At 44.5% G+C, this 21,385-nt stretch overlaps 1 protein-coding gene across 6 annotated transcripts in view; it reads left to right on the top strand.

Annotated features, from left to right (window-relative positions):
- LOC143815984 (MAP7 domain-containing protein 1-like) overlaps positions 1-21,385 on the top strand; it is a 132,264-nt gene that overhangs the window by 88,325 nt on the left and 22,554 nt on the right. For all 6 annotated transcript variants that reach the window (XM_077295852.1, XM_077295849.1, XM_077295854.1 and 3 more), the window contains 2 exons: positions 5,327-5,519; positions 12,168-12,272. In XM_077295852.1, coding sequence (XP_077151967.1) covers positions 5,327-5,519; positions 12,168-12,272 — 298 coding nt within the window. The remainder of the gene's footprint in view (positions 1-5,326; positions 5,520-12,167; positions 12,273-21,385) is intronic.

The following is a 21,385-nucleotide window of genomic DNA, read 5'->3' on the forward strand; positions in this document are numbered from 1 at the left end:
AACAGGGCCAGGCAATTTATTTCATGCCGTATAGAAATTATACTGTTAGATCTGGTGACAGGAACAATGCACTTACAGTGAAGCTCCAAGTTTAGTTAAGGCTACTTTCACACTAGCGTCGTATGACGCACGACGAATTGCGTCGTTGCGACGTACCGACGCAAGCAGTGAAAGCGCCGCACAATGGGGGCAGCGGATGCAGTTTTTCCACACATCCGCTGCCCCATTGTGAGGTGCAGGGAGGCGGGGGCGGAGTTCCGGCCGCGCATGCGCGGTCGGAAAAGACGGTCTCGACGCACCAAAAAAACGTTGCATGCAACGTTTTTTGGTGGCGATGGACCGACGCAACCGTCGCACGACGGTTGCGATGTGTGGCAATGCGTCGCACTGTGTCGCTAATGCAAGTCTATGGAGAAAAAACGCATCCTGCAAGCACTTTTGCAGGATTCGTTTTTTCCACAAAACGACGCATAGCGATGTGCAGTGCACGACGCTAGTGTGAAAGTAGCCTAAGTTTTACTTGTATAGGTTAAATAAAAAGCCATGAGTCTATCAACTGCATGTCTATTGCTCCATTCCCTGACAGCAAGCGGCTTGGATGGTAAACATATCATTCATTCCCTGAACTGAACTATCCTGCATGTCTATTGCTCCATTCCCTGACAGCAAGCGGCTTGGATGATAAACATATCATTCATTCCCTGAACTGAACTATCCTGCATGTCTATTGCTCCATTCCCTGACAGCAAGCGGCTTGGATGGTAAACATATCATTCATTCCCTGAACTGAACTATCCTGCATGTCTATTGCTCCATTCCCTGACAGCAAGCGGCTTGGATGGTAAACATATCATTCATTCCCTGAACTGAACTATCCTGCATGTCTATTGCTCCATTCCCTGACAGCAAGCGGCTTGGATGGTATCTGATTCATTCTATCTTCGGCATTGAATCCTGCATATATCTATATATGTTAGTCATCTTATTATGCATTTGTTTGTGTTTATAGATATTTCACTCACTTTTGCTTGTCCCTATATAGAGAGATCACATAACTTTTTCAAAGGGGTTTATGATCCATGGAGACCTGGACATTTGTTTATCTGATCACTACATTTATTGTGTCCTGCTGTCTCAATTGAGTTAGATTGATTGGTAACAAGAGGGGGAGAAACACCCTTTTCCAAAAAAAAAGTGAGATCTAAGAACTAGCCTTCTATAAATGTGGACATAACTTGGGGATGCATTCATGCAGGGGTGCATTCGTGCACTATTATTCGTGTACTTTTTTTCTAAGTATGACGCAGTTATAACATGGCAGTTAGACAGGTAAGACAATCTAAATATATTCCCTATTCACTTGAAACAGAACAAATACTCACCATATGTATTTGTATAATCTATATCCTGGCTGCTGCATTCACACTCACATTCACCGCCCTTGCATAAACTCTTTACACTCCATCCATATCGGCCCCTCTGTCCTCTCCTCTCCTATGTATAGCACTCATGCTCTGTTCACATTGCTTAACAGCGCAGATCCATTCAGTCCCACCATCCAACACAAAAGACGCTCTCACAAATCACTTAACCATCTGCTCACTCTTTCTATCGTCCTTCTCCTAGTCGCTGGAGACATCTCTCTCAACCCCGGCCCCCCATGTTATAGCCAGTCAAACCTCCCAACTGCTACACCCAGAAACCCCTCTAACCTTATCAATATTCCATGCATGCCTTCTGTCTCTTTCAATTGTGCTCTTTGGAATTCTCGCTCTGTGTGTAATAAACTCTCCTTCACCCATGATTACTTCCTTTCTAAGGCTCTTAATCTCCTGGCTCTTACTGAAACCTGGATCCAGCAGTCAGACACAACCGCTGCTGCTGCTCTCTCCTATGGTGGACTACACTTTTCTCATACCCCAAGATCAGACAACAGAGCAGGTGGAGGCGTTGGGCTGCTCCTTTCACCCAAATGTACCTTCCAAGTTATTCCCCAAGTACCCTCACTTGTATTCCCTTCCTTTGAGGTCCTTGCTGTCAGACTCTACATCCCCTTCTCCATGCGAGTGGCGGTGGTGTATCGTCCTCCTGGCCCCTCTCATCAGTTCCTGGATCACTTTGCCACCTGGCTTCCACACTTTCTCTCCTGTGACACTCCCACCCTTATCATGGGTGATTTCAACATCCCCATTGCTTCTCCCCTTTCCCCGTCTGCTTCTCACCTTTTATCTCTAACCTCCTCTTTCGGCCTCTCGCAGCATACTAACTCTCCAACGCATGAAGATGGAAACTCCCTTGACTTGGTCTTCTCCCGGCTTTGCTCAGTGGATGATTTCACAAACTCCCCTTTCCCGCTCTCTGACCACAACCTTCTTTCATTCTCTATCAAGAACTGCCATCCCGCTCAGGTCACCCCCACTTTCCACACTTATAGAAACATACAGGCCATTAACACCCAGAAACTTATGAAGAACTTGCAGTTTACTCATTGGCCCCAATCTCCTCCATCTCATGTCCTGATTCTGCTCTGAACCATTACAATGAAACCCTGCAAAGTGCCCTGGATGAAGCTGCTCCTCCTATACATAGAGCAACTCGACACAGACAGCGACAACCGTGGCACACGCTGCAAACACGCTTCCTGCAGCGATGCTCCAGGTGCGCCGAACGTCTGTGGAGAAAATCTTATCTACCCGAAGATTTCATCCATTATAAGTTCATGCTAAAAACATACAACTCTGCCCTTCACCTCTCCAAACAAACCTATTTCAACACCCTCATCACCTCACTGTCCAATAACCCTAAACGTCTCTTCGACACTTTCCAGTCCCTACTCAACCCAAGAGAGCAGGCCCCAACCACAGATCTCCGCGCTGAAGATCTGGCCAATTACTTCAAAGAAAAAATTGACCACATTCGCCAGGAAATCATCTCCCAGTCTCTTCATACCAGGCACTGTCCTCCCTCCCCCACTGCATCTAGTTCACTCTCTGACTTTGAACCAGTTACTGAAGAAGAAGTAAGCAGGCTCCTTGCATCTTCTCGCCCGACCACTTGCACCAGTGACCCCATTCCGTCACATCTCCTCCAGTCCCTTTCCCCGGCTGTCACCTCTCACATAACAAAAATATTCAACCTTTCCCTCACTTCCGGTATTTTTCCCTCCTCATTTAAGCATGCCATCATACATCCATTACTTAAAAAACCCTCCCTCGACCAAAACTGTGCCGCTAATTATAGACCTGTCTCTAATCTTCCCTTCATCTCTAAACTCCTGGAACGCCTGGTCCACTCCCATCTTACCCGCTATCTCTCAGATAACTCTCTTCTCGACCCTCTTCAATCTGGCTTTCTCTCTTTACACTCTACTGAAACTGCCCTCACTAAAGTCTCTAATGACCTACTAACAGCTAAATCTAATGGTCACTACTCCATGCTAATTCTATTGGATCTTTCCGCAGCATTCGACACTGTGGATCATCAGCTCCTCCTCACTATGCTCCGCTCCATCGGCATCAAGAACACCGTTCTCTCTTGGTTCTCCTCCTATCTCTCTGACTTGGGGTTATCCTTGATTCCGAGCTTTCATTCACCCCCCACATCCGATCACTGGCTCGCTCTTCTTATTTGCATCTCAAAAACATTTCTAGAATTCGCCCTTTTCTTACTTTCGACTCTGCAAAAACTCTTACTGTTTCTCTTGTTCATTCCCGTCTGGACTATTGTAACTCTCTACTATATAATCGGCCTCCCTCTTACCAAACTCTCCCCGCTCCAATCTGTCCTGAATGCTGCTGCCAGGATCATATTCCTCACCAACCGTTACACCGATGCCTCTACCTTGTGCCAGTCATTACACTGGCTACCCATCCACTCCAGAATCCAGTACAAAACTACTACCCTCATCCACAAAGCACTCCATGGCTCAGCACCACCCTACATCTCCTCTCTGGTCTCAGTCTACCACCCTGCCCGTGCCCTCCGCTCCGCTAATGACCTCAGGTTAGCATCCTCAATAATCAGAACCACCCACTCCCGTCTCCAAGACTTTACACGTGCTGCGCCGATTCTTTGGAATGCACTACCTAGGTTAATACGATTAATCCCCAATCCCCACAGTTTTAAGCGTGCCCTAAAAACGCATTTGTTCAGACTGGCCTACCGCCTCAACGCATTAACCTAACTATCCCTGTTTGGCCTATTAAAAATAGAAAAAACAAAACAAAACACATAATCAGGTTCCTTGCATCGTGTTCTCATACACTTTATGCAGTTAATAGCCTCTGTGTCTGTACTGTTGCATACTTAGGCAGTTAACTGGTTCATGCAGCTTTACATGAACATCCGAGCCTTACACTATGGCTGGTCCAAATAACTAAAGCAATTGTTACCATCCACCTCTCGTGTCTCCCCTTTTCCTCATAGTTTGTAAGCTTGCGAGCAGGGCCCTCATTCCTCCTGGTATCTATTTTGAACTGTGATTTCTGTTATGCTGTAATGTCTATTGTCTGTACAAGTCCCCTCTATAAGTTGTAAAGCGCTGCGGAATATGTTGGCGCTATATAAATAAAAATTATTATTATATTATTATCTAGTATAATTTTTTTAAAATATTCTAGGGATTACTGAGCTCTAAACATCCTAAAATAGTTAGTATCAGAAAAAGCTGTGTGAGAAGAGGAATTTTAGTATGACGTGATAAGAAACACTTCTTTAACAGCAGGAAATGTTTACTGCATATGTAGTCTTGGTATATGACGTGATCTCATTGTGCCCTGTGGTTTTACACATTCTTTGAACTCCTGTTTCCGGACCTGCAAGCAGAATGCCGATTTAAAACCCCTCAGCAAATCTCCAGTGGTCAATTTATATTTATATGTCCCTGCAAGTTATTTTTAATTATTTTTGTGTGTAGTGAGGGGAAACCTAATAATAACATATTGCTGAATATCTCTACACAAAAGATAATTTATTGTTAATAGGCCATTTACCAATTGTTTACATTCTCATCGTTCATTGTTCAGCCTCATCACTGATCTGTATTTCTGTTAAAGTTTTAAAACGTGGCTTTTTCCGTCTGTCCTGTGTAATCAGTGGAGCCTTTTAAAGAGGTACTCCAACAGGACACATGTACAGCAGTGTCAGTAATTCTCCACACATGGATGGCCATCTTTCCACCAGGCAGTTTGTGTTACAAAATGGAACAAAATGGTGGACCATGCAAAACATGCAATATTGTCTCATATCTGGCTACCATTATTTGTTTATGACGTATTTACTGTAGTAGCATGGTTGTTCTTAAACCCTCAAATTCTGTCAACTATAGACGAGAAAGAGAAGAGCGAGCACTTCGGGAGGCTGAGGAAAGACTCCAGAGAGAGGCCGAGGCCCAGCGACTGCAGGAGCAAAAGAGACAAGTGGAGGAAAAGAGACGTCAACAGGAAGAGGAAGAACAGAGGAAGGCTGCAGAAGAAAAAGCCAGAGCTGAGCAAGAGGAGACGGAGAGACTACAGAAACAAGTGAGAGACGAGAAACCTTTACAATAATGTATAAAAGGAGGTGGAAGAATATTCGTGTGCTAAATGGTTAAATGTAGGTAACTATTTTGCTCAATCCTTTGAGGGCAGAGAAGTTATTGACACGTATATCCTGTTCCCTGGTCATATGAAGATCACACAGTGCACATACACTACTGGTCCTTGTAAAAAAAAAATAAAAATAAATATGTATATATATCGTAAAGGTAGCACTTCATCAAGGAAGGGCCTCTGCTGCCCCCTGTTGTCAGTGTGCAGCCATTTTGTCATCATGGTTTACCATTCTCCTTGACAGCGAGATTAAAAATAAAATAAATGTGTATTTTCTGTTCATTATAGAATCGAAAATATCTGGTTCTTTAGCAAAACAGTTGTACCTGCATTTACACTTCATCATGATTAGTGAAGAGGCAGTTTTTGATTTCTTTTTACGTTTACATTAGTGTATTTTAATCTTCCATGTTGACCAATATATATTGCAGCCAATTGTTCTAGGGCTTGTCGAACTGTATTATTATTTTTTTAAGACCAGGGATAAAGGTATCTAGTAAATAGAGGAGTATTACATGCTTGCTGCTTGCCAGTGCTGTTCTGCTCCTGTGTTGATGATTCTTTGATCTTCACCTGACCTTTATCTGCCTAGCATGATGGTGTGACATCAAATTGATGATGTCTGTAAAGCAATGTGGAAGTGAATGGCGCTATATAAATATGTGAATGCTGCAGCTATTTCCTGGTGGCAGCAGTAACATTAGTGGGGTTGATATTGGCCACATATTGAGACACCACAAGAAGGCTTGAGCTGGGTAAATGAAAACTGCCAGGGACCCAGAGCAGCAGTGGCAGAGGGAAGATGAGTAATAGAATATGCAGTCTACAAATGGAGGTTGATCCAGAACTCCAGATAAAATGCAAACACGTGTCAATAGAGAGTCCACATCATATATTATTCAGCTAATTCATCCGAGGAAAAAGTCTCAAAGTTGATTAATATCTAGGTTATGCACACAGAAAGCTGCCAATCAGTGGTGTGGGTGAGGATATACAGATCTCAGCATTCAGAGAACTGCTAGATCTGCAGCAGATAAACAGCAATATTCTCAAAACTGCAGCAAGCAGCCCAGGGACACAGCACTGCAAGCAAGGTCTCCATCATGCTACTCTGAGATGGCATAACAAAAACCTGGTGAAAATTCCCTTTAAGGTTATCTGTCGCTATGCTTTTCTCTTAGTTTTGTACACAACATGGCTGAGTGGATTACAGATTATTAATTTTGAATTTGTATTTTCCATGCAAACTATTACATGTCTGATTTTAACCAGATAAGAGGGTTGTGCCGGACCAAAGCATTTATGACTTATGGAGAGAATGAGTCATCAATATGAGTTTTGGCGAACCGCACCCAGCACCCCCACTATTTCGCTGAAATCTACTCCATACATTCCTTATCGGCCACTGCTGAGTACTGCACTTTATCACTCACTGGAATTGATACGTCATCAATATGAGATGTGTATGGGTGAATGGAAGATAAAGTGCAGTACCCGCACTGGCCAGTAAGCAATATGGTGCTGCTGAGTTCTGTTCTGTTCCATACATCTCTTCCAATGGTCCTTTCACCAAATTTTTCAGGTTGAACTAGACACACAATGTAATAGTGGCTCCAGAGTGGAATAAAACGGGTGTTTTGTGTTAGCTTTTTAATTTTGCCTCTCCAAGTGGGTGATAGATGGTTTTTCACTTCTGGTCTGTACTTCTTCCCACTGTATGGCATTGCCAAATCATAAGCAGGCAATGACACTCAAAGGGACAACCTCCCACCATATCTTAGAGCAGGTTTCTCAGTGTGAAGTATGATGCCATACAGCCCTGATCTCCTGGTCTAACCTCTCACATCAGTCAGTGTGGAATTTTTTCTCCTAAATCTGTGTATATGTGTATGCACCATAGTGTTGGTGTTCTAAAATAAAAAGACTGCCCGTCCCTTCCAAACAGACATCAGGTGTGTACAGGTGCTTACTAAGAGTAGCCATCTCCGTATCTAACAACAAATAAAGCCGCACTCTGTAACGCTATAGCGTGCAAACATGATATATGACACTCGGATTGCTTTATTGCACTAGAAAATCCGAAAAATTGAGAATGCTTAGCTTATAAATTGGCCAATTTATGTGTACCCGGCCCTGTGTTCTAATATACTCGCCTAGCGCCGTCTTCTCCAGTATGAAGCCCTGTTTCCCTCCTCTTCTGAGTGATGTCACCACTTTCCAGTCTATGGGAGGCCTCCTTTACAGCAATTGTTGGGTACGTTTTTATTTAAAAAATCAAGGACACGTGAAAATAAACATCTTTTTAACATATTGGATGAATCTGCTTCTTTATCCTCCAGGACGGATCACTCATTCTCAAAATTGTTACTTTACTCAGATGACGGTTGCTGCTGATAAGATCCTAGGTTTTGGGAGAAGGGAAGAGCTCTGCCTGTAGCTCCCCTCTCTTCGTCCCCTCTCCTCCCCATAGAATTTCATCAGTATCAGCCGCCATTTCCTAATGTAACAATCTGTCTTCACTGGCTATAGACTGGACCCATGAATTAAGAATTCTGAGAATGATTCATAAGTCCAGGTGGGGAAAAAAGTGGATACCTTGGGTATGTGCACACGGTCAGTAATTGACAGCGCTTTGGACTCAGCACATGTTCGCTGCCGGCTATTGAACGCAGGTGACTCCTCTGTGTTCACTGAACCGTGCGAATTCACTGCTTCCAATACATTGTACGGGTGACATGGCATTTACCTTGCGGAGGCTTGCGTTTTCGCAAGATAAAGTGACATGCTGTGATCTGGAAAGATGCACCACATGTCCGTCTTCGTGTGTTATCTGCGGGCGTCTGTGCATGCACAGTGGAGATGGGTTTTCTCGATATCCCATCACTATGCTGTAACATTTGGACATTGCACATCGTCCAGCCCACTGCAAATACTGATCCTGTGCACATACGCGTAGATAAGCTATACGGTATTGCAAAGTTGCCTCCTTTCATGTGTACTATTGACTTGTGAAATGAAAATGAAAATTTTGACTACCCTTTAAGTAATTTGTTATTACAGACTAGATGGCAGCCCGATTCTAAAGAATCGGGAGTCTAGAATCCATATATACTTTATTTATTCAAATGTAAGAATAATACAATTAATAAATAATAGTAAGAAAGAACAAAAAATGGCTGCACTCACCAGCTCTTGACAATTCTAGACAGTACGGCACATTTCTGATTGGTCGCTCGCGGCAGGCGGCAACCAATCAGAAAAGTGCCGCGCACCACGAAGGCATATATCTTTGTCCACCCTGAGCGGGTGTAGGACGCTGGTGACGTCACTTATCTCCGGACATTATCTCCGGACAAAGCCACGGAAGTTGGCACAAATTGCCGGAAGTAGTATTCTAGGCAATTATATATTAGATTTTAATGTTATCAGTGTTTACCTTTGAACGTTTATATTGTATTGTCCTGTCACCAGCCATGTGTACGATTATCGGCCGAAAGCCTCTCTGGAACCAATAATCACCCCATGTAAAGGTATCTTTATAAGTTAAAGATTCAGAATACTATGACTTTTATCATATCCTGAACAGTCAAGTTTTTTATGAACCGTTAAGGTTTTCTGGTTGAAGTAAAAAAAACTGAGTGTTTACAGTTTGAAACCATAAAATGTTGAAAAATTATGTCATTCTTGAGTATATCACTCAATGGTGCTCATAAACGTGTCAAATTTGATCTATAATATACTTTAATATATGTTACTTTAATCTTTAATATACTTAAGAACAGGGCCCCAGACATCACACAGGGGGTCTGAAACACCGCACAGTGGTCCAAAATATCGCTGTGCTCTGCCTGGGGCCCCATATGCTGCCTGGGGCCCCTGTGCTCTGCCTGGGGCCCCATATGCTGCCTGGGGCCCCTGTGCTCTGCCTGGGGCCCCTGTGCTCTGCCTGGGGCCCCTGTGCTCTGCCTGGGGCCCCTGTGCTCTGCCTGGGGCCCCATGTTCTGCCTGGGGCCCCTGTGCTCTGCCTGGGGCCCCTGTGCTCTGCCTGGGGCCCCATATGCTGCCTGGGGCCCCTGTGCTCTGCCTGGGGCCCCATAGGCTGCCTGGGGCCCCTGTGCTCTGCCTGGGACCACTGTGCTCTGCCTGGGGCCCCATATGCTGCCTGGGGCCCCATATGCTGCCTGGGGCCCCTGTGCTCTGCCTGGGGCCCCTGTGCTCTGCCTGGGGCCCCATGTTCTGCCTGGGGCCACTGTGCTCTGCCTGGGGCCCCTGTGCTCTGCCTGGGACCACTGTGCTCTGCCTGGGGCCCCATATGCTGCCTGGGGCCCCTGTGCTCTGCCTGGGGCCACTGTGCTCTGCCTGGGGCCCCATATCCTGCCTGGGGCCCCTGTGCTATGCCTGGGGCCCCATATGCTGCCTGGGGCCCCTGTGCTCTGCCTGGGGCCCCTGTGCTCTGCCTGGGGCCCCATGTTCTGCCTGGGGCCCCTGTGCTCTGCCTGGGGCCACTGTGCTCTGCCTGGGGCCCCATGTTCTGCCTGGGGCCACTGTGCTCTGCCTGGGGCCCCATAAGCTGCCTGGTGCCCCTGTGCTCTGCCTGGGACCACTGTGCTCTGCCTGGGGCCCCATATGCTGCCTGGGGCCACTGTGCTCTGCCTGGGGCCCCATATGCTGCCTGGGGCCACTGTGCTCTGCCTGGGGCCCCATATGCTGCCTGGGGCCCCTGTGCTCTGCCTGGGGCCCCTGTGCTCTGCCTGGGGCCCCTGTGCTCTGCCTGGGGCCCCATGTTCTGCCTGGGGCCCCTGTGCTCTGCCTGGGGCCACTGTGCTCTTCCCGGGGCCCCATATGCTGCCTGGGGCCCCTGTGCTCTGCCTGGGGCCCCATATGCTGCCTGGGGCCCCTGTGCTCTGCCTGGGGCCCCTGTGCTCTCCCTGGGGCCCCATATGCTGCATGGGGCCCCTGTGCTCTGCCTGGGGCCACTGTGCTCTGCCTGGGGCCCCATAGGCTGCCTGGGGCCCCTGTGCTCTGCCTGGGACCACTGTGCTCTGCCTGGGGCCCCATATGCTGCCTGGGGCCCCTGTGCTCTGCCTGGGGCCACTGTGCTCTGCCTGGGGCCCCATATGCTGCCTGGGGCCCCTGTGCTCTGCCTGGGTGTAGGACACTGGTGACGTCACTTATCTCCGGACATTAGCTCCGGACATTATCTTCGGACATTAGCTCCGGACAAAGCCACGGAAGTTGGCACAAATTGCAGGAAGTAGTATTCTAGGCAATTATATATTAGATGCCAAACAGGTATGTCCGGCTAGCTTGGTGACTAGGATGCCACATTGGCTCTCTGAATGATTCTCTTTAGCATTTATTTGTTTTCTGTTGATAGGATTGATAGATGTATGGTGCAGGGTGTGGATGTATGGTTTTGGCAGCGATTCTGGTTGTCTTAAAAAGTAGCTGCAAATTAATAAAGCCTGCATATACCATATTTTTCCAATTATAAGACGCACTTTTATGATCCCCAAAATTAGAGGGAAAATGGGGGTGCGTCTTATAAACCAATCACTGTTCTTACCGAGGGGTCAATACTGCGGGCCCAGAGCTGGGGGTGTTGCGGTGGTGGTACAGCGACAAGCTGTAGCCCTGCGGCGGCGGCATATGGCGGCCACCATTCTTCTTCTGGGGTCCGGTTTCTAACTTGGCGCAGATGCAGGAAAGCCGAGATCTCCATCTGCGCCTGACTACACGATGTCTCCAGGAAATTGGATGCGGCGCAGATGGAGATCTCTGCACCAAGATCTCCATCTGCTCATGCTCTGCCCCGGCAGCCATTTTCCCTGAGTCCACCGCACAGTAAACAGTGCGGGGGCTCTGGGCTTTCACAAAATGTCGGTGGAGCCCCCGCACCACTGGACACCCGCAGCGCCACTCTTGCCTCCTTCAGCAGCCACCCTGTTCCACTGCGGCCTGCACCACTGAACACCAGCAGCGACCCTGGGACCCCGCTTCACCGCACCCACCGCCCCGGTAAGCAATAAGACTCCTGGATTGTAAGAAGCACCACCATATTATTAAAAAAAAAAAAAAAAAGGTGTTTTTCCTATTTTTCTCCTCAAAATTTGGAGTGCATCTTATAATCCGGAGCATCTTATAAACCGCAAAATACGGTAATATGAATGATGGGCTATAACCTGCGTGTAACTAAATGTTGGGTAATCCCAATCAGACCATCATTAAGTCTATGCATCATATATGCATTTATGCATTAACATTGTCTGGTAACAGCAATTCAGATATGGGCAGAATAAAACGCACTACTGCCCAATTAATCAGTATCAGACCAGTGCATAAGAAATAATGCATATGCCCATGAAGAGTTCTCTGTCTGGAATAGTGACACCCGGTCTCCTTTTTCTTGCAGGTTTTACATTTTTCTAATATTTGTGCATGTGTAGCTTCTGTGTTTCTCAAGCTGGTGCACTACTGTGAGCAGCATACAGTATAGAGAAGCTTGTTGTCTCCTCTCCTGGGCAGGTTGTGTTACAGGATCCTCTTTGAGTATATTTACCCTTTTGAAACATTTTACAGAAAGAAGAAGCAGAAGCCAAAGCTCGCGAAGAAGCAGAAAAACAGAGACTGGAGAGAGAACAGCACTTTCAGAGGGAAGAGCAGGAGCGTCTGGAGAGGAAGAAGGTACCAACCAATGCTTTTGGTTGACAATTTTTTTTTTTTAATTTATTTATTTTTTTAAGATTGAAAGGTAGACCCATAACCAATAAACCTGCAAGTGTGAAACCTCTGCGCCTATGAAACAATTTATGGAAATCTATGTTTCAAAAAAATACCATAAAACTTTGCTAACCCCTTCATGACATGGTGATTTTCCGTTGTTTTTTTTTTTCCGTATTTTTCCTTCCCTTCTTCCAAGAGCCATAACTTTTTTTATTTTTCTGTCAATATGGCCATGTGAAGGCTTGTTTTTTGCAGGACAAGTTGCACTCTTGAGTGGCACCATTGATTCTATCACATAGTGTACTTGAAAACAAGAAAATAATTTAAAATGTGTTGAAATTGCATTTGTTTGAAATTGGGTTTTCAATTACCAATATTCACTATATGGTAAAAGTGGCTTGGCAAAATGATTTTCCAGCTCAGTACAAGTACGCAAATACAAAATATGTATAGTGTGTGTGTGTGTGTGTGTGTGTGTGTGTGTGTATATATATATATATATATATATATATATATATATATATATATATATATATATATATATATATATATATATATATATATATATATAATACATATACATGCACACACGGTGTTTTTCAGATTAAAGGACACTCTTTTGCTGGTGGTAGGGGGTGTTTGGCTGGGGCTCCGCTAACATTTTGTGAAAGCCCAGAGTCCCCGCACTTTCCATGCTTTCCGGCACATGCGAAGATTGAGATCTCTGCTCCCGGTATCTCAATTGCTCATGGGCCCCCGCCGGTGGCCATTGTCGCGGAGTCCACTGCATTGGAAAGCATGGGGGCTCCGGGCTTTCACAAAATGTCGGCGGTTTACCTGCACCTCTGAACACCCTCTAGTATAAATTTTACATTTTCCCACCAGGAAAAGGGTAAAAATGGCTCCAAAATTTGTCACACAATTATGCTGAACGGGGAAATACCCCTTATGTGGCTGTACACTACTGCTCAGCCGCACGGCGAGACTCTGAACAGAAGGAGCGCTACTTGCTTACTGGAGCACAGATTTTCTTATAATAGTTTGCAGACTCCACATACAGAGCCCATAAGGACCAGAAGAGCAGAATTCCCCCTCAAGTGACCCCATTTTGGAAATTAGACCCCTGCTAAAGATGTGGACTCTAAATGTGGTTTAGACACACTTTGGGTCTCAGAAGGGATGAGGCAGTAGGATTTGGGAGTGCAGAATATGCTGAATTTCTTTTGAGGGGTGAGGAGCCATAGATCTTTTCCAGAGCCTTTGGCCTACCAGTAGTGTGGAAGCCACCTATATTTCCATTGACAGATGAAGGACCTGAGTGGGCACTTGCTTTTTTGTATTCAGTTGAAGCTTTTATTGGGAATATTTTACATAACATTTAGGATCAGATTTATCCAGTGCTCTGCGCTTAACACTTACATTGGGGTTTCAATCTACATCTCTGAAGGACATGATTCAGACAAAACCCCTGAGGGATCCATTCACTAAATGAGGCAGCAGGGTTACTTTGGACTCCGTCTGCCTCTGTTCAGCCTTGTCCTTCTTTTCAGAAGTGCACAAAACTGTGACCGACCGTGCTTTTGTGCAGGCCAGACATTGTGCATAGAGTCTCCATCTGCCTCATTCTAGGGAATTTTCAGCCAGGGATTCCTCCTGAATCACTTATTTCAGAGATTTACAAAGAAGCCCCGGTGTGAGCACTCAGTGCAGAGCGCAGGATAAATGTGAGCCGAGCCTTACTGCGATCTTTGGGAGGCAGAATGAACAAATCAACAGCAGGTGAAGAATTGGTTTTATTTATTTTTTACGCCATTCCTCATGCTGTGTAATTATAGCGATACCAGATTTATATAGTTTTTTTATGGTTGACTGCTGTCAAACACTAAAAGACTTTTGTTTTAGCTTTTGATTTACAATATTTTGAGTGCTATAATTTCCTTATATAACCCTTTTTTATCGTTTTCTGTTCTGATTTTTGGAGACAAAATGAACATAAATCAGCATGTATATATATGTGTGTGTGTGTGTGTATATGTATATATATATATATATATATATATATATATATATATATATATATATATATATATATATATATATATATATATATATATATATATATATATATATATATATATATATATATATACACTCACCGGCCACTTTATTAGGTACACCTGTCCAACTTCTTGTTAACACTTAATTTCTAATCAGCCAATCACATGGCGGCAACTCAGTGCATTTAGGCATGTAGACATGGTCAAGACAATCTCCTGCAGTTCAAACCGAGCATCAGTATGGGGAAGAAAGGTGATTTGAGTGCCTTTGAGCGTGGCATGGTTGTTGGTGCCAGAAGGGCTGGTCTGAGTATTTCAGAAACTGCTGATCTACTGGGATTTTCACGCACAACCATCTCTAGGGTTTACAGAGAATGGTCCGAAAAAGAAAAAAAATCCAGTGAGCGGCAGTTCTGTGGGCGGAAATGCCTTGTTGATGCCAGAGGTCAGAGGAGAATGGGCAGACTGGTTCGAGCTGATAGAAAGGTAACAGTGACTCAAATCGCCACCCGTTACAACCAAGGTAGGCCTAAGAGCATCTCTGAACGCACAGTGCGTCGAACTTTGAGGCAGATGGGCTACAGCAGCAGAAGACCACACCGGGTACCACTCCTTTCAGCTAAGAACAGGAAACTGAGGCTACAATTTGTACAAGCTCATCGAAATTGGACAGTAGAAGATTGGAAAAACGTTGCTTGGTCTGATGAGTCTCGATTTCTGCTGCGACATTCGGATGGTAGGGTCAGAATTTGGCGTAAACAACATGAAAGCATGGATCCATCCTGCCTTGTATGGAGCATCTTTGGGATGTGCAGCCGACAAATCTGCGGCAACTGTGTGATGCCATCATGTCAATATGGACCAAAATCTCTGAGGAATGCTTCCAGCACCTTGTTGAATCTATGCCACGAAGAATTGAGGCAGTTCTGAAGGCAAAAGGGGGTCCAACCCGTTACTAGCATGGTGTACCTAATAAAGTGGCCGGTGAGTGTGTGTGTATATATATATATATATATATATATATATATATATATATATATATATATATATATATATATATATATATATATATATATATATATATATATATATATATATATATATACATACACACATACACACACACACACACACACACACACACACACACACACACACACACATACACAGGTGCTTCTCACAAAGTTAGAATATCATCAAAAAATAAATGTATTTCAGTTCTTTAAAACAATTCTGTAATTGTTTATGATTATGGATTACAGCCAGTGAATAAATTGGAATACTTTACAACACCAGCTTGAAAAATTATTTTAAAATCCGAAATGTTGGCCAACTGAAATGTGTGTTCACTACATGCATTCAACACTTGGTCGGGGCTCCTTTTGCGTCAATTACTGCATTAATGTGGAGTGGCATGGAGGCGATCAGCATTTGGCACTGCTGAGGTGTTATGGAAGCCCAGGTTGCTTTGATAGCAGCCTTCAGCTCATCTGCATTACTGGGTCTGGCGTCTCTCATCTTCCTCTTGACAATACACAATAGATTCTCTATGGGGTTAGTCAGGCGAGTTTGCTGGCCAATCAAGCACAGTGATACTGTTGTTTTTAAACCAGGTAATAGTACTTTTGGCAATGTGGACAGGTGCCAAGACCTGCTGGAAAATGAAATTTCCATCTCCAAAAAGCTTGTCGATAGGGAAGCATGAAGTGCTCTAAAATTTCCTGGTAGACGGCTGCGCTGTCTTTGATCTTGATAAAACATAGTGGACCTACACCAGCAGATGACATGGCTCCCCAAACCACCACTGATTGTGGAAACTTCACACTAGTCCTCAATCAGCTTGGATTGTGTGCCACTCCACTCTTTTGCCAGACACTGGGACCTTTATTTCCAAATGAAATGCTAAATTTACATTCATACGAAAACAACACCTTGGACCACTGACCAACAGTCCAGTTCTTTTTCCTCTTGGCTCAGGTAAGACGCTTCTGCCGTTGTTTATTGGTCATAAATGGCTTGGCACAAGGAATGCGACACTTGTAGCCCATGTCCTGGATACGTCTGTGTGTGGTGGCTCTTGAAACAATGACTCCAGCAGCAGTCCACTCGTTGTGAGTCTCCCCCAAATTTTTGAATGGCCTTTTCTTAACAATCCTTTCAAGGCTCCAGTTATCCTGGTTGCTTGTGCACCTTTTTCTACCACATTTTTTCCTTCCACTCAACTTTCCATTAATATGCTTGGATACAGCACTCTGTGAACAGCCAGCTTCTTTTGCAATGACCTTTTGTGGCTTACCCTCCTTGTGGAGTGTGTCAGTGACTGCCTTCTGGACATCTGTCAAGTCAGCAGTCTTCCCCATGATTGCGGAGCCTACTGAAACAGACTAAGGGACCTTTTTAACAGCTTAGGAAGCCTTTGCAGGTGGTTTTTGTTAAGTATTCTATTTTAGGCTACTTTCACACTAGCGTCGGGCTCAGCCCGTCGCGGTGCGTCGGGCCGAGGTTCCCGACGCTAGCGTTGTCTCCGTCGCACAACGGGGGCAGCGGATGCATTTTTCCAGCGCATCCGCTGCCCCATTGTGAGGTGCGGGGAGGTGGGGGCGGAGTTCCGGCCGCGCATGCGCGGTCGGAAAAGGCGGACCGTCGTGAGCAAAAAAACGTTACATGTAGCGTTTTTTGGTCCCGACGGTCCGCCACAACACCGCGCAACCGTCGCACGACGGTTGCGACGTGTGTCAATACGTCGCTTAATGTAAGTCTATGGGGGAAAAACGCATCCTGCAAGCACTTTTGCAGGATGCGTTTTTTTGGCAAAACGTTGTATTGTGGCGGATTGCAGTTAACGCTAGTGTGAAAGTAGCCTTACTGAGATAATGACTTCAGGGTTTTCATTGGCTGTAAGCCATAATCATCAACATTAACAGAAATAAACACTTGAAATAAAATCACCGTTTGTAATGAATCTATATAAAATATGAGTTTCACTTTTTGTATTGAAGAACTGAAATATATTAACTTCTTGATGATATTCTAATTTTGTGAGAAGCACCTGTGTATATGTATACATACATTACAGACCAAAAGTTTGGGCACACCTTCTCATTTAAAGATTTTTCTGTATTTTCATGACTATGAAAATTGTACATTCACACTGAAGGCATCAAAACTATGAATTAACACATGTGGAATTATATACTTAACAAAAAAGTGTGAAACAACTGAAATTATGTCTTATATTCTAGGTTCTTCAAAGTAGCCACCTTTTGCTTTGATGACTGCTTTGCACACTGTTGGCATTCTCTTGCTGAGCTTCAAGAGGTAGTCACCGGGAATGGTTTTCACTTCACAGGGGTGCTCTGTCAGGTTTAATAAGTGGGATTTCTTGTCTCATAAATGGGGTTGGGACCATCAGTTGTGTTGTCCAGAAGTCTGGTGGATTCACATCTGATAGTCCTACTGAATGGACTGTTAGAATTTGTAATATGGCAAGAAAAAAGCAGCTAAGTAAAGAAAAACGAGTGGCCATTATTACTTTAAAAATGAAGGTCAGTCAGTCCAAAAAATTGGGAAAACTTTGAAAGTGTCCCCAAGTGCAGTGGCAAAAACCATCAAGCGCTACAAAGAAACTGGCTCACATGAGGACCGCCCCAGGAAAGGAAGACCAAGAGTCACACAGAGTTCTAGCAGCAGACACATCTCTACAACAACTGTTAAGAGGAGACTTTGTGCAGCAGGTCTTCATGGTAAAATAGCTGCTAGGAAACCACTGCTAAGGACAGGCAACAAGCAGAAGAGACTTGTTTGGGCTAAAGAACACAAGGAATGGACATTAGACCAGTGGAAATCTGTGCTTTGGTCTGATGAGTCCAAATTTGAGATCTTTTATTCCAACCACCTTGTCTTTGTGCGACGCAGAAAAGGTGAATGGATGGACTCTACATGTCTGGTTCCCACCGTGAAGTGTGGAGGAGGAGGTGTGATGGTGTGGGGGTGCTTTGCTGGTGACACTGTTGGGGATTTATTCAAAAGTGAAGGCATACTGAACCATCATGGCTACGACAGCATCTTGCAGCGGCATGCTATTCCATCCGGTTTGCGTTTAGGTGGACCATCATTTATTTTTCAACAGGACAATGACCCCAAACACATCTCCAGGCTGTGTAAGGGCTATTTGACCAAGAAGGAGAGTGATGGGGTGCTACGCCAGATGACCTGGCTTCCACAGTCACCAGACCTAAACCCAATCGAGATGGTTTGGGGTGAGCTGGACCGCAGAGTGAAGGCAAAAGGGCCAACAAGTGCTAAGCATCTCTGGGAACTCCTTCAAGATTGTTGGAAGACCATTCCCGGTGACTACCTCTTGAAGCTCATCAAGAGAATGCCGAGAGTGCGCAAAGCAGTCATCAAAGCAAAAGGCGGCTACTTTAAAGAACCTAGAATATAAGACATATTTTCAGTTGTTTCACACTTTTTTGTTAGGTATATAATTCCACATGTGTTAATTCATAGTGTTGATGCCTTCAGTGTGAAAGTACAATTTTTATAGTCATGAAAATACAGAACAATCTTTAAATGTCAAGGTGTGCCCAAACTTTTTGTCTGTACTGTATGTATTTATGTATGTGTGTGTATGTATATATATATATATATATATATATATATATATATATATATATATATATATATATATATATATATATATATATATATATATATTAGCTGAAGAGCCCGGCGTTGCCTGGGCATAGTAAATATCTGTGGTTAGTTATAGCACCTCACTTCTCTTATTTTCCCATCACGCCTCTCATTTTCCCCCTCACATCTCTCATTTTCCCCCTCACTCCTCTCATTCCCCCCTAACACTTGTCATTTCAACCTCACATCTGTCATTTTCCGATCACTCCACTATTTTCCCTCACTCCTCTCATTTTGCACTCACACCTTTTCATTTTCACCTCACACCCCTCATTTTCACCTCACACCTCTCATTTTCCCCTCAGTATATACATGTTTGTCATCTCCCTTATATATAGTATACACCTGTATGTCATCTCCTGTATATAGTATATACCTGTATGTCATCTTAAAAAGTATATACCTGCTGTATGTCATCTCCTCTTCTATATAACTATGTGTCATCTCCTCCTGTATATAGTATATACCGGTGTGTCAACTGCTCCTGTATATAGTATATACCTGTGTCATCTCCTCCTATATATAGTATATACCCGTGTCATCTCCTCCTGTATATAGTATATATCTGTGTCATCTCCCCTGTGTATATTATGTACCTGTATGTCATCTCCTCTGTATATAGTATATACCAGTGTGTCATCTCCTCCTGTAAATAGTATATACATGTGTGTCATCTCCCCTGTATATAGTATATATGTGTCATCTCCCCTGTATATAGTATATACGTGTCATCTCCCCTGTATATAGTATATACCTGTGTCATCTCCCCTGTATATAGTATGTACCTGTATGTCATCTCCCCTGTATATAGTATATACCAGTGTGTCATCTCCTCCTGTATATAGTATATGCCTGTGTGTCATCTCCTCCTGTATATAGTATATACCTGTGTGTCATCTCCCCTGTATATAGTATATATGTGTGTGTCATCTCCTCCTGTATATAGTATATACCTGTGTCATCTCCTCCTGTATATAGTATATACGTGTGTCATCTCTCCTGTGTATAGTATATATCTGTGTGTCATCTCCCCTCTATATAGTATATATCTGTATGTCATCTCCTCCTGTATTAGACCCGGTTCACACGTTATTTGGTCAGTATTTTTACCTCAGTATTTGTAAGCTAAATTGGCAGCCTGATAAATCCGCAGCCTACAGGAATCCCTCCCCCCTGGCAGTATATATTAGCTCACACATACACATAATAGACAGGTCATGTGACTGACAGCTGCCGTATTTCCTATATGGTACAGTTGTTGCTCTTGTAGTTTGTCTGCTTATTAATCAGATTTTTATTTTTGAAGGATAAAACCAGACTTGTGCGTGTTTTAGGGCGAGTTTCATGTGTCAAGTTGTGTGTGTTGAGTTGCGTGTGGCGACATGCATGTAGTGACTTTTGTGAGATGTGTTTTGTGTGGCGACATGCGTGTAGCAACTTTTTGTGTGTCGAGTTGCATGTGACAGGTTAGTGTAGCAAGTTGTGTGCAGCAAGTTTTGCGCATGGCGAGTTTTGCGCGTGGCGAGTTTTATGTGTGGTGCGTTTTCAGTATGTGCAAGTTTTGTGTGAGGCAACTTTTGCATGTACATGCTATGTGCAAAAAGAAAAAAAAGAGCATGAACCGCACATCCCAAAATCATACGTTGATCTAAAGCCGCTAGGCAAAAATTTAAATACTGAACATGAGGTTTTCAGTTTAACATTCTGATCAGACTGTATGAAGCCCACTGCCCCTTCACGGCAAACCTCGTAGTGGGTCCTAACGCCCTAACGGAGCGGAGCCGTGCGGCGACCACCGCCGTAGCGGCCATGCACCAGCAGGGCGGACGGCCTGTTGCCCCACAGCACCCATGCTGCGAGACTGAGTCCCCAAGACTCCAGACCACGCCGCCCCACCAGCACAAAGCCACAGCAACAATGGCCGCCACACAGCACCAGCACCAAAATGAAGGGAGCATTTCAACTCACCTTCCTCCAGCTCTTCAGTGAGAGCCAAAATGGGCTAGACCCCTTACTTTGCAGTCTCCTGCTAATTAAAATCACCTGAGCCAAATGGGAGGAGTGCTGGTCCAAAAAAAGAGACAAGTACATGCTATGTGCAAAAAGAAAAAAAAGAGCATGAACCGCACATCCCAAAATCATACGTTGATCTAAAGCCGCTAGGCAAAAATTTAAATACTGAACATGAGGTTTTCAGTTTAACATTCTGATCAGACTGTATGAAGCCCACTGCCCCTTCACGGCAAACCTCGTAGTGGGTCCTAACGCCCTAACGGAGCGGAGCCGTGCGGCGACCACCGCCGCAGCGGCCATGCACCAGCA

This window comes from Ranitomeya variabilis, chromosome 3, assembly GCF_051348905.1.
Source record: "Ranitomeya variabilis isolate aRanVar5 chromosome 3, aRanVar5.hap1, whole genome shotgun sequence".
NCBI classification, from domain to species: domain Eukaryota; kingdom Metazoa; phylum Chordata; class Amphibia; order Anura; family Dendrobatidae; genus Ranitomeya; species Ranitomeya variabilis.